This window comes from Trichechus manatus, unplaced genomic scaffold, assembly GCF_000243295.1.
Source record: "Trichechus manatus latirostris isolate Lorelei unplaced genomic scaffold, TriManLat1.0 scaffold00075, whole genome shotgun sequence".
In the NCBI taxonomy this organism is placed as follows: domain Eukaryota; kingdom Metazoa; phylum Chordata; class Mammalia; order Sirenia; family Trichechidae; genus Trichechus; species Trichechus manatus.
The window spans coordinates 3,364,514-3,379,608 of NW_004444011.1; the positions used below are offsets into that span (position 1 = coordinate 3,364,514).

General features: G+C 36.0%; 1 protein-coding gene across 7 annotated transcripts in view; it reads left to right on the plus strand.

Annotated features, from left to right (window-relative positions):
- ARHGAP21 (Rho GTPase activating protein 21) overlaps positions 1-15,095 on the plus strand; it is a 188,115-nt gene that overhangs the window by 143,125 nt on the left and 29,895 nt on the right. For 6 of the 7 annotated variants that reach the window (XM_023735026.1, XM_023735025.1, XM_023735028.1 and 3 more), the window contains 4 exons: positions 2,667-2,825; positions 2,967-3,069; positions 7,550-7,586; positions 9,849-9,974. In XM_023735026.1, the coding sequence (XP_023590794.1) occupies positions 2,667-2,825; positions 2,967-3,069; positions 7,550-7,586; positions 9,849-9,974 (425 nt within the window). The remainder of the gene's footprint in view (positions 1-2,666; positions 2,826-2,966; positions 3,070-7,549; positions 7,587-9,848; positions 9,975-15,095) is intronic. The other variant, XM_023735029.1, reaches the window with a different exon arrangement.

Genomic DNA, 15,095 nt, shown 5'->3' on the forward strand with positions numbered 1-15,095 from the left:
TTCTCTTTAATAAAGCAGTAAAATATATTTGTTATTTTATTATATATTTATAATAAAGAGTGCGAAAAACACTGCAGTATGTAAGCACAATATTATGGTCTCTTCTCATGTGCCTCCTCCATCCATTTCTACTCCCTAGAACAAGTGGTGTGTATCTTTCCACCCTTTTTTGCAAACGTATACTTGAGACAGAGTTTATTTAAATCCAATATGTTTCAAAAATTTCCTCCAAGGTGTAATAAGTCAAAGAAGGTTGAATGAATACCACCAGGAAATCTGTTGTTGTTAGTTGCTGTGCAGTCAATTCTGACTCATGGTGACCCCATGTGTGCTAAGTAAACCGTGTTCCACAGGGTTTTCAAGGCTGCAACCTTTCAGAAGCAGATCACCAGGGCTGTCTTCTGAGGCGCCTCTGCATGGGTTTGAACCACCAATCTTTTGGCTAGTAGTTGAGTGCTTAGCCACCTGCTCCACCTAGGGAACCCCAGGAAATCTAGGGCCATCAGAAAATTGCCTTTAAATTTTGTTTAGTGCTTAATCCATGCACATTTTGAATTTTACTCCATGATATTTTATTTTAAATAAATAACTATAAAAATGTCTTAAACTACTTAGCAAGGCACAACATTGATTTTTCTGAAAGATTTATCCCTTGGCATCACATAGATACCCTGTGACACATGTGGTAACCACATATTCCTAGAGGTATAGTTACTATGCTTTGAGAAATAGTGTCTTAAGGGGGCATCATCTCTATTTGCTAAAACACCTTTTATTTATTTTTTCTGTGAATTTGTGTAATAGATCTCATCTGAACCATTCCAGTGAATTTCTTCACTACAGAAATCTCTTTAAACTATTAATACTATTAATAATGCCAGATAATTTGTAAAGAATACAATATTTCCTCATTTGTATCAGTATTCATGAGTCTATAACATAATTTTGGACCAGCAGACACTGTATAAGACCAACTTACTTTACACATATTTATCATTTGAAAAACCTTAAATTTGTTGTAATTTAATGACAATTTTAGAGAAGAATACTATAACATTTAGTAAATTTTTATCCTTTTTGAATTAATTTGAAATCTCCTTGCTTTTGGAAAAAGAATTATTACATTCTCACTGACATATAGTGTTAAACTTGTCATATACTTAGTAAACTTGATTCAGAGAGACAAACTTTCAGTGTTTCCTACTGCTTAAATGTAAAGAGCCACCTTAAAAAAAATGAAAAGCATAGGAAATAAGCTTAAGATAGTCAGGATTTACTGATTTTAGCCAAAATAGAATCATTTAATTTTGTAGCATTAATAACCGTCTTGATTAAAATGCTGATCATTAAAATGATGGCGCAGTCTTAGAATTTAGTCAAAATTAAAATAATTTGACCTTTTACATCAAGGAATCAAAACTCCGTTTCATCATTACAGTATTTTTTTATAAAGGGCTACATTATGGTTTCTGAGGTTTGGGGCATTTAATTTTAAGGATTATAGTTCTGGCATTCTATTAAATTACATCCTTTTGGCCTAAAATATTAGAACGTACAATACTAATGTTTTAACAAGAGTAAGAGTTTTGAACAAAGCTATTGTTCACCAATTTGTAAAACAAATATAGTAGACAAGTGTTACATGGTCTGGGTTCAAATTCTGTCCCTGTGGTTTTATACTGTAGACAAGTTACTTAATCTGTCTGTGTCTTGGTTTCTTCATCTATAAAATAGTACTTACTTCATAGGATTTTATAAGTATTAAGTGAAATAATATATGTGAAATATTTAGAGTGATACCAGTACCTAATATGCTCTGTTGATATTTAGCTATTATAATTATGCATGCATATGCATTCACATATGTATTCCTGCCTTTGACAGATAGTGACAACTTTTGAGAAGCTTGAAGTTCATAAACTCTAAAAACTTTTTGCCTTCGAGTCGATTCCGACTCATAGCAACACTATAGTACAGAGTAGAACTGACCCGTAGAGTTTCCAAGGAGTGGCTGGTGGATTCAAACTACCGACCTTTTGGTTAGCAGCTGAACACTTAACCACTGTGCCACCAGGGCTCCTATTTACCTTCTCTGTAAGGGCACAAGAACATCTGCTCAAGGGGGCAAATGGGGATTGCTTCTGGTGAGGGCCTATGTCGGGAAACTTGGTACTTGCTTCTGATTTGTACAAAAGTGCCAGATAGACTAGCAGCGACGCTGATAATATAAAACTTCTCCTGGCACCTTATAGACTATACTTTCTTGTTTGTTTGTCTATAAAAATTGAAGATACCCTTGTGTGTGAGGGGTGAGAGTAATTCTTTCAGTATGTTGTATGATGATTGTTCTGGTTTGACAGGTTTCAGTTCTGAATGTCTGCAAATTTTGGTGTCTCATCAGTTGGTGAAGAAATTAATTGGTTGGTAAAAGAAGCAAGTGATTTAATTTCTTATACAATATTCTCAGAATTATTTGTAATTACTAGAGTAATAACTGTATATGTAGATTTTTAACAGACTGAGTGTCATTTACTGGTGCTATAGTGATCAAGGTTAAAATCTTTGCCTGATTCCTTTAATAATGATTATTGATTATTAATTTTATTGTTATTATTAATAACTAGGTCATTATCATTCCAATATTTATTTTTCATTTCATCTTATAGATGAACCAACTAGCCCTAGCATTGATCATGATATTGCACATATCCCTGCTTCTGCTGTCATCTCAGCCTCTACCTCTCAAGTACCTTCTATAGCAACGGTTCCTCCCAGCCTCACAACATCAGCTCCTTTAATTCGACGTCAGCTTTCACATGACCATGGTACGTTTGAATGAATGTTATGTAAACTGTATCTCATTCTCAATATTCCATTTAGAGCAGTGTGACTCACTGTTATCTTCTCATTATTAGGAGAACCTGGAAACCACTTGTAAATGTCTAAATGTTGACTTTTAATTACAGAATCTGTCGGACCTCCCAGCCTGGATGGCCAGCCCAGCTCAAAGACAGAAAGATCAAAATCATATGATGAGGGGTTGGATGATTACAGAGAAGATGCAAAATTGTAAGTCTGATGCATACTATTTTAAATATTTTTATATGGTGTTCAGCATGACTTTGACATGTAAATACTGAATTTAATTATATCTTTTATAAATGCTAACATTATGACATTAGAAATCCAAATAAAAAAATAAAATCAAAGTTTTTACATGGTAACCTATTTTATTGAATTTAAAAAATAATATTTTTTAAAAATCACTAATACACAAACCTGTACTTAGACAAAGAGGCAGTCATTCAAACAGAACAAGGGGATACTGTGTGGTTTAATGTCAAGAAAGTTGTGCGTCATGGTTGTATCCTTTTACTATATTTATTCAATCTGTATGCTGAGCAAATAATCCGAGAAGCTGCACTATATGAGGAACGCAGCATCAGGATTGGAGGAAGACTGATAAACAACTTGTGACATGCAGATGACACAGCCTTGCCTGCTCAAAGTGAAGAGGACTTGAAGCACTTACTGATGAAGATCAAAGACCACAGCCTTCACTATGGATTACGCCTCAATTTAGAGAAAACAAAAATCCTCACAACTAGGCCAATAAGCAACATCATGGTAAGTGGAGAAAATATTGAAGTTGTCAAGAATTTCATTTTACTTCAATGAACAATCAACACCCATGGAAGCAGCAGTCACGAAATCAAAAGATGTATTGCATTGGGCAAATCTGCTGCAAAAGACCTCTTTAAAGTGTTAAAAAGCGAAGATGTCACTTTAAGGACCACGATGCCCCTGACCCAAGCCATGGCGTTTTCAGTGGCCTCATATGCATGTGAAAGCTGGACAATGAATAAGGAAGACCAAAGAAGAATTGATGCCTTTGAATTATGGTGTTGGCGAAGAGTATTGAATATACCATGGACTGCCAAAAGAATGAACAAATCTGCCTTGGAAGAAGTACAGCCAGAATGCTCATTAGAAGCAAGGATGGTGAGACTTCATCTCACATACTTTGGACATGTTATCAGAAGGGACAAGTCCCTGGAGAAGGACATCATGCTTGGTAAAGTGGAGGGTCAGCGAAAAAGAGGAAGACCTTCAACAACATGGGTTGACACAGTGGCTGCAACAACGGGCTCAAGCATTAACTATTGTGAGGATGGCACAGGACCAGACAGTGTTCGTTTCTGTTGTACATAGGGTTGCTATGAGTCAGAACCGACTTGATGGCACCTAACAACAACAAAAATGCACAAACGTGGTACAAAAAATATACATATTGAATATTACCTCCCACCTTAGACCTCTAGCCACACAGTTCTACTTTCAGGCATAACTGTGTTAATTGTTTTCTTTTGTATAATTCCACATATAGTCTATGCATAAAATCATATACATATGCTTCATATATATATATATATATAATTTTTTAAACGAATTATAGATGTTATACACACTTTTTTGCTTTTTTCACTTGAAGTCATATCTCAGAGAGTATTCAGAGCATATATTTCTGCCTCATTCTTTTTCATGATTGTTTAATTTTCCATTAAATAGTTGTACCATAATATGTTTAACTAATATGCTATTAACAGACATTTAGATTGGTCACATGTTATGGTACCACAAACAATACTTTAGTGACTATATTTGTACATAAGTTATTTAGCACATGTGTAAGCGTAACTGTAAACAGGATTGTTACATCAAGAGATGTGTATTTTTAATTTTAATAACCATTATCAATTTCTCTCCACGAAGATTATTCTAAGCCTCATTGCCACCAACAATATACAAAAGTCTGTGCAGTTACCCTCACGAACACAGCGTATTATTTAACTTTGATTTTTTTGGAAATCTACTGGTATCTTTTTGTAGTTTTTATTTGAAATTTTCTTATTACTGAACTTCATTTAAGAGATATTTGTGTTTCTTTTTTTGTGAACTATTATATCATTTGCCCATTTTCCTACTGATTTTTGTTATTGACTTCTACTAGCTCTTTACATAAAGGAAACTAGCTTTCTTGTGATAAGTGTTCAAGTCTTTTCCCAAGTCAGTATTTTTGTTTTGGTTTTCTTTATTTCGTTTATGCAAAAATAATAGAAAAAAATTTTGTGACCAAATTACAAATTTTTTATGGCTTCTGGATTTTGAGTCATACTGAAAAATCTATTTCAGAATTATAACAAAATTTATCCAATTTCTGTGTTTTTCTTCTTTTTTGTGGTATATTTATGGCTTTTAATCTAGTGATTAAAATAAAAAGCCAACTTTCTATTTTCCAGTGTTTCTTAGTTGTGCAAAAACCATCTATTGAATAAGTTTTTCTTCCCCATTGATAGATAATATATTTGTTATAGACTGTCTTAGTTATCTAGTGTTGCTATAACAAATACCACAAGTGGGTGGCTTTAACAAAGAGAAATTTATTCTCTGATAGTTTAGGAGGCCTGAGATCCAAATTCAGGGTGCCAGCTCTAGGGGAAGGCTTTCTCTTTCTGTCGGTTCTGGGGGAAGGTCCTTGTCATCACTTCTCCCCTAGTCTAGGAGCTTCTCAGCGCAGGAACCTCGGGTCCAAAGGACCGCTCTGCTCTATTGCTGCTTTCTTGGTGGTATGAGGTCCCCCTATCTCTCTGCTTGTTTCTCTCTTTTATATCTCAAAAGAGATGGACCTAAGACACAACCTAATCTTATAGATTGAGTCCTGCTGCATTAATATAACTGCCTCTAATCCTGCCTCATTAACATCATAGAGGTAGGATTAACAACAATAGAACAATCACATCATATCACAAAATGGTAGACAACCACACAATACTGGGAATCATGGCTTAGCCAAGTTGACACGCATTTTTGGGGGACACGATTCAGTCCATAACATATACTAAATTCTGTCGTGTATTTAGTTCTATTATTAGGCTCTGTTCTGTTCACTTGATCTATGTGTCATTTTATACACACCAGATTCTATTAATTACAGCAATTATATAATGTTTTTATTATCTGGTAGTGCTGTTTCCTCTTATTACTTTTTGTTTTCCAGAAGTCTCCTGGCTATTTTTCTTTATTTTCGTACTTGGACTTTATCAGCTTTTTTAGTTCTTAAATTTTTATGGATGTTTTCATTGACACACTGTTTAATTTATAGATTAATTTAGGGAATATTGATACATTTATGATATTGAATTGAAACTTTCTGTCAAAAACAGCCTGTCTTTTTTATTGTAATATCTTTGTATAGGTCCTCTGCTGGTTCTACCTGATAATTATTTGTATCTTAATGAAATTAGTTCTTCCTGGACCAGCTATTTGATGGAAGTTTGTGTGAGGTGCAGCCAGGGCATTGTTCCAGGCTAGCAGGTATTTTTCTAATGATACAGGATTTGCGAGCTATTTTAGTCTTTGCTTCTTTAGGCTTTACTTCTCCCTCACTAAAAGATATCAACAACTTCAGTACTGCCACATTTCAGAGTCTTCTTTACTCTACACCACCTATTCACTGCTTTCTGCAGGTCTGTATGTTTCCTCGTTCATTCTCACCTCCCCTGATATTGCATGGTGACAAATGAGGTTCCTGTCACGAGCTCCAGTATCTCCTTTCCTATTGTTTCAAACAAGGGACGGATGGTTTTTATCTCTCAGAGAACAGTGCACTGAAATTTGAGATTTGCAACCAGTGGTTTCCATTTTTTTTACTGCATTTAGCCACCTTTCTTCATATATTGTAGTTCAGAATTGCACGTCACCTGATACTGTTGACAATTGAGTTTGCGTATTTGTTTCTTACTACTTTGTTGTTTTGGGGAGGTCTGAGAGGAGGAGAGGATTATGCTGTCTTCAGTTTCATCTTAAAAGCTTAAGTTCCTTAAGTGGATTTTGAATTTTAAAAAGAAAAAAAATATTGTCCTCTAATAAATGTTAAATTATTTTTAATAGTTTTCTTAATGTGAACCTACGTGTCTTCTGAAGGCCTAAGCCTTCTTGTTGGCAACAGTTGCTGTTTTCCTTATTGAAACCAATCAGAGAGTATGGTTGGAGAGGGGGGAGTGATAAGCTGTGACTGTCAGTGACTGTGCTATTCATGCTGCATTTATGGTTCAGAGTGTCCACAAGCTGGGTGCTCGTAGGTGTGCGGTTCTCTCTGTATCTAACTGTTGAAGGCAACAACTTGTCAGTCATTATTAACATAGTGGGAATCCTTAACATAGCTTTGTAACTATGGTTAACTAATAATGTAAAGCCCAGTGTTTACCCTGAGTAGCTTTTTCTTTGCTCTTAAAAACAGGATAAGAAAATCTCACACTTAAAGCAGAAAGTTTTAATTTATCAGATCAACTAGGAAAGCTTCTGTCATTGAATCAAAAATGTAAATACTTATGAAATTAGCTGTTTTTCTCACTTACCTTGAACAATGAACATTTAACATGATAATGATGACTATCGGTCTACTAATGAAAGTTAGTTGTAAAATTCAGACATTCTTACGGTATTTTATGCATTTATCACAAATATTTGTATACTTCTTTTCCAACAGGTCCTTTAAACATGTAACTAGCCTGAAGGGAATCAAGGTTGGTATTCAATATTTTAAAAATATAAAGCACATAATAAATGTTTCTATTTACTGTAGCTTACTGTAGCCCTTCATAGGGTTGTATTTCTTTTATCCATTAGGTATTTAATATTTAAATGTCATCACCTTTTATTCTGCAAGTTTCAGGTGCATTTGAAAAATATTATGTGTACAATGTTATTTTCTAATTTCTAAACATATTCTTCAACTACATAATACTTTACACACAATTGTACTTATTTTTCTCACTTTATCAGTTCACCCCAAAAAATCTAACTGCCCAACAATCCTTCTACATTTTGTTGTATGTTTGTTTTTCTGTCCTCAAAGTTATTATCTCATATCCTTTTCTCCTTCAAAATCCACCTCTATCCTCTCTCTTCTACTCTTTCCTCATACTTCATTGGAAAAAAAAGTAGATGCTGTTAGATAGGAGCTCTTTTATTTTACCATCTCCCAAACATCAGCCACCTGCATTTATACACACACTTTCTGCCTTCCTTACCCTGATCCTAAATATTGTTTTACTTAGAACGTTATCCTGTTAAAAACTGACAACCACATCTCTTCTTCAGAGTCCATTACCTCTCACTTTCTCTAGTCCCCTCTGTCTTCTGCAATATCACTCTTGCCAGTGGCTCATTTTCCAGTTTATATAAGAATGTTCTACTATTTCCTATAGTTACAAAAAAAACAAAAAAACCCTTCCTCAAATGCACATCCCCTTCTATTTACTACTCCCATTTTCTCTAATAAAACCCCTTGAAAAAACTGTCTATAGTTTCCACTTCCTCACATCACATTTTCCCTCAACGCACACATATCAGGATGACACTGCTCATACCAAGGTTACCAGTGACATCCAGGTTGCTAAAACTGTAAGTCACTTCTGTGTTTAATTTATTTCACCTTTCAGTAATATTCAAAACAATTTCCCACTCCCTTCCTGAAATACTTTCTTCTGCTGGCTTCCCTTTTACCACTCTTTTCTGGTTTTCCTTCTACCTCTAGGATTTCTTCTTAGTCTTCTTTGCTGACTCTTCTGCCTCTGCCTAATATGTAAATGTTGGAGTGTCTTGGGCTTATTGCGACCCCTCTTTCTTTTCTATCTGTGCTGATTTCCTTAAGGACATTATCCAGACGTCTCTCAGTGTCTTTACTGCTAGCCTTAACTTCTTCCCCAGACTCTAGCTCATGTTAACTACCAATGTGACATCTTCATTTGAATTTTTAATAAGAAATTAAGGTTAACATGGCCAAATAGACTTTGATTATTCCCAGATTTGTTTATCCCTCAGTTCTCCTCTTCTCACTAAATCCACTTCCATCCATCCAATTGCTCAAGCCAAAAATCTAGGAATTAGCCTTGTGTCTTTTTCCCTCTCCCCTAATATCAAATCCTATGTACTCTACTCAAAAACATATCCTGAATCTTTACATTTGTTTCTATTTTCACTCACACTAGTAATCTAAGCCACCATCATCCCTCACTGGATTACCACAGTAACACTTATTTTCACACTGTCCTTTTATAGTCCATTCTCCACAAACAGTCAAAGTGATCTTTGAGCAATATAATCAGATAATGTTACTCCCCTGATTAAACACCTAATAGCTTCCCTTCACACTTCCTATAATAACCTAAAAGGCCTATGCAATTTACAATTAGCTGTTTTTCCACACTTACACCGAACAGCGAATGTCTAACATGACAATGACGAATGTACATTCGTTAGCTATAGATTCTCCTTGACTTTTCAACCACTCTGACCATTCATTCTTGACTCCTTTTTTTTTTTTTAATTCCAGATTTCAACTGAAATGTTATTTCTTCAGAGAGACTTTGCTTGAGTACCACTAATTTATAGTTGCCAATCAGTCACTTGTTATTTCATCTTGCTGTTTTCATTCCCTGAATGGCACTAATCACAATCTGGACGTTTTCTTTTTATATTCATCTTTTCCCACTAAAATGTTCACTGCTTAAGAACAGGGAAATTATACTATTTCTTTTTTTTTAATGATTAAAATATTGCTTCTGATGAAGTTAATAAATGATGGTAGTCAGTTCACATATTTTTTTTTAAAAAAAAGACCAGAAATTTACTAATGTAATTGATGAAGCTTTAGAATTTTTCAAAAATAACTTTTCACTTGGAACACTAAGTAAAAAAACTTTTCAGCACAGCATTTTCAAAATACAAATACTTATAAAGGAAAATGTTTACATTTTACTATGACTTATTGGCCTTTTCTGTAGATCATAGACAGCCACAAGTCATCAGAAGACTCTGGATCCAGAAAAGACTCCTCTTCAGAGGTTTTCAGTGATGCTGCCAAGGAAGGGTGGCTCCATTTTCGACCACTTGTCACTGATAAGGGCAAGGTAGTGTGTTTTCTCGGCTACTGTGAATATCAGAAATACAAGCTCTTATAAGTAAGGCATAAAATAAAGTCAATTATAGGTAAAATGGTAAGATACGCAGATTAAAGAGTGAAAAATAAATCATTTATAAATATATTTTTCTATGTAAAAGGAAAACTTATTTTCAAAAAATTCTAATCATTGATTTAACTTCGTGCTTTTTATTCTTTGTATCAACTATATATGGAATATGTGGTCTTATATTTTGGCAGTGTGAAAAGCAATCAAAGTGTTTAAGAAGACACTCTGCTTTTCCTATTAAGTAGCTTGTTAGCCAGAAGTTATCACAGAGTATCCCTTTAAGAAGTAGCAGTTCTCCATGTTAATAATTTTAGAATTTTTATTTCACTAGTCCCAGTTTATTCTTTTAAATTGCCTTTATAATTTTGTTTTATTTTATTTTATAAATATTGTTATATAAATGAATATAATAATATCAATATATGCTTCATTAGGTAGATTCCAGTATCATAAAAACTTCACCATAAAACTTTTCATGCTACAGTGCTTTAGACAATTTATAAGAAAATTTTAGGTGGGACCAAGATGGCAGAGTAGTCAGACACTGCCTGTGGTCCCTCTTACAAACAAAGACCCAAAAAAACAAGTTAATCAATTATATGTGACAGTCTAGGAGCCCTGAACATCAAGGCAAAGTTGAGAAATCGGACTGAGTGGCAGGGGGAGGGAGAGACAGTTCGGAAGCAGCAAGGAGTTGCCAGACCTGACCTGGTGGGAGCCGGCACCATTTAGGCCGGATAGGTTGGCAGTGGCTCTCAGGAGGCATTTTGCACATTGGGAGAGACTGAGCAAGCAGCAGAGAGTCTACTCATGCCTCCAGAACCAAAGAAAAGCAGAACCAGTCAACTGGCAAAAGATAAGTACATGTGTCTGGCCTACCTCACGGATCAAAAAACACCCCCTTTGGGAAGAACTTCTCTCCCATTTACCTGCCCCCTCCCCACTCTGTACCAGGTCTGGTCCAGCTTCAGCAATTGCCGAGTCCCCTGGGCCAGAAGTGGGACCCGTCATGCACCCTAAGCCATTCTCCCAGCCTTGGAGAGGGAACAAATTAACAAACGGGAAAAAAATAATCTGGTGACTCCCCTAAGCTGGGAACTCAGGGTAGGCACAGCTCCTTTGCTTAGGTACAGGCATAAGGGGTCCATGGACTTGAATGTCTTTCACCCCTGCATAGAATGGTGTGGGCCCATTTCAACAGCGTAGGCCCTCATTACCACAGTACAACAGGGCATATACCTGAAGCCTAGCTTCAGCTGTATCAGCTATATGGTGAAGTGGCAGGTTTGTGACATTTGACACTTGTCTGCCCATTAAGCAGGGTCCTCACCTACCCACATCAGGAGCCTGATGACTGGTGGCTTCACCATGCCACCTAGCCACCTGCGACAGGGGACTCCCAGTCCTTACAGCCAACAGCATTGGGTGCTTATAGTCTGACTGCAAAACCCACCCACCTGTGCGCTCTGGGGAACAGGGATACACTTTCCTCCCAGATATTCAGGGGCAGCTGTAAGCCCTCTGCCTTGCTCAGCACGTGACCCCCTGCTGCAGCTAGATACCTGTACCTACATCAATCACCCCTGCCCATCTAGGACTGTAGGTGAGCGCCTGCACCACACATTTGGTGACTGACTACCTAGACAGCTGAGCTGGATACATACAAGAAAAGTAAACAGACTCCTGGGCTCACATACCTACTAAAAGATCTAGCCTCCTTGTGACAGGACGTTAGAGCTTCAAAGGCACCAGTAATCAAACTAGCTCACATGAGCAGCCTATTTGGGCATATCAAAACAAAACAAACCAAGAAGCTAGGACACAGTAAGCAAACATAAAATAAATAAATAACTTAGGATGGCTTAGAGACAACAGTCAATATCAAATCAAATAAAGAGGCCGACCATGATGGCTTTAACAAGCTTCCAAAACAAAGAATCAAGAAATTACATGGAGGAAGAGAAGTTTTTGCAATTACTGGAGGCAGAATACAAAAGATTAATATACAGAACTCTTCCAGATATAAGAAAGGAGATCATGCAAAATGCAGAAAAAGCCAAGAAACACACAGACAAAGCAATAGAGGAACTTAATAAGATTAGAGAAGAGCATAATGACAAATTTAATAGGCTGCAAGAATCCATCGAGAGGCATCAATCAGAAAGAAATCCAGAAGATTAACAATAAAATTTCAGAATTAGACAACTCAATAGAAAGTCATAGGAGCAGAATTGAGGCAATGGGAGTCAGAAATAGTGAATAGCTTGAAGATAAAGCACTTGACACCAACTTATTTGAGGAAAAATCAAATAAAAGAATTAAAAAAAAAAAATGAAGACCGTAAGAACTATGTGAGACTCTATCAAGAGGAAAAACCTACAAGTGATTAGAGAAACAGAACGAGGGAGATAACAGAAAATACAGGGAGAATTGTGGAAGATTTCTTGGCAGAAAACTTCCCTGATATTGTGAAAGATGACAAGGTATCAATCCAAGATGCTCATTGAAACCCACATAAGGTAGATGACAAAAGAAGGCAGCAAGACATAATCAAACTTGCCAAAACCAAAGATAAAGAGAATTTTAAGAGCAGCTAGGGATAAACGAAAAGTCATCTACAAAGGAGAGTCATTAAGACTAAGCTCAGACTACTCAGCAGAAACCATGCAGGCAAGAAGGCGATTGGATGACAAATATAAAGCCTTGAAGGAAAAAAATTACTAGGCATGAATTACATATCCAGCAAAACTGTCTTTCAAATATAATGGTGAAATTAGGGCATTTCCAGATAAACAGAAGTTTAAAAAACCAAACCAAAATTACAAGAAATACTAACGGGAGTCATCCGATTAGAAAATCAGTAACATCAGATAACAACCCAAGACTAGAACACAGGACAGAGCAACCAGATATCAACCCAGATAGAGAAGTCACAAAAATAAATCAAAGCTAAAACACTGTAAATAGGAAAACAGAGACATCAATATGTAAAAGATGACAACATTAAAACAAAAAAGGAGGACTAAAAAATGTATTCATAGATCTTTCCTATGGAGAGGAAGTCCAGGCAATATAAAGAAATAAAAGTGGTTTTAACTTAGAAAAATAGGGGTATCTTAATCTTCTAGTGCTGCTATAACAGAAATACCACAGGTGGATGGCTTTAACAAAGAGAAATTTATTCTCTCACAGTCTAGTAGACTACAAATTTAAATTCAAGGCATCAGCTCCAGAGGAAGTCTTTCTCTCTCTGTCGGTTCTGGCAGAAGGTCCTTGTGATGGATCAGTCTTCCTTTGGGCTGGGAGCGTCTCAGCACAGGAACCTCAGGTCCAAAGGGTGTGCTCTGCTCCCAGCACTGCTTTCTTGGTGGTATGAGGTTCCCTTGTGTCCCTGCTTTCTTCTCTCTTTTATATCTCAAAAGAGATTGGCTTAAGACACTACCCAATCTTATAAACCTCATCAGCATAACTGCCACTAATCCGTCTTATTAGATCATAGTGACTGAGTTTACAACCCATAAGGAAATCACATCAGATTACAGAATGTTACACAGTCATGCAATACGGGGAATCATGACCCAGCCAAGTTGACAAATGAATTTGGGGGACACAATTCAATCCATGACAAGGGGTAAATACTAAGGTAGCCACAAAGGAAACTAACAATCCTACACATCAAAATAAAGAACAAGAAAAAACATAAAGACTCAGCAAATACAAAATCAACAACAATGAAAAAGATAAAAAGAAAATACATAAAGAAAAACGACTCAGGACAGAAAATTAAGTGGAACAAAGAAACTGTCAACAACACAAAAAAAGACATCAAAATGACAGCACTAAACTCACTTATCAATAATTACACTGAATATAAATGGACTAAAGGCACCAGTAAAGAGATAGAGAGTGGCAGAATGGATTAAAAAAACACGATCCGTCTATATGCTGCCTACAAGACACACACCTTAGACTTAAAGGCACAAACTAACTCAAAGGATGAAAAAAATATAACAAGCAAACAACAGTCAAAAAAGAGCAGGAGTGCCAACATTAATCTCTGACAAAATAGACTTTAAAGTAAAATCCACCACAAAGGATAAGGAAGGACACTATATAATGATTAAGGGGTCAATACACCTGGAGGACATAACCATAGTAAATATTTATGCACCCAATGATAGGGCTCCAAAATACATAAACTCCAACAGCGTTGAAAAGAGAGATAAACAGCTCCACAATAATAGTAGACTTCAACACACCACATTTGGTGAAGGGCAGAACATCCAGAAAGAAGGTCAACAAAGACACAGAAGAGCTAAATGCTACAATCAACCAACTTGATCTCACAGACATATACTGAACACTTCACCCAACAGCAGTCAAGTATACTGTCTTTTCCAATGTACATGGAACATTCTCCAGAATAGACCACATATTAGGCCAAAAAGCAAGGCTTAACAGAATCCAAAGCATCAAAATATTTCAAAGCATCTTTTCTGACCGTGAAGTCATGAAAGTAGAAATCAGTAACAGAAAAAGCAAGAAAAAAAAAAAAATCAAACACATGGAAACTGAACAACCCCTTGCTAAAAAACCACTGGGTTATAGGAGAAATTAAAGATGGAATAATGAAATTCATAGAATCAAACGAGAATGAAAACACATTCGACCAGAACCTTTGGGACACAGCAAAAGCAGTGCTCAAAGGTCAGTTTATAGCAATAAATGCACATATCCAAAAAGAAGAAAGGGCGAAAATCAAAATATTAACCCTACAACTGGAACAAGTAAAAAGACAGCAGCAAAAGAAGCCCTCAGGTGCCAGAAGAAAAGAAATAATAGGAATTAGAGATGAACTAAATGAAATAGAGAATAGAAAAACAATTGAAAGAGTTAACAAGATCAAAAGCTGATTCTTGGAAAAGATCAACAAAATCGATAAACCATTAGCCAAACTGACAAAAGAAAAACAGGAGAGAAAGCAAATAACCTGAATAAGAAATGAGATGGGCAAAATGACAACAGACCCAACAGAAATTAAAAGAATCATGCCAGAATATT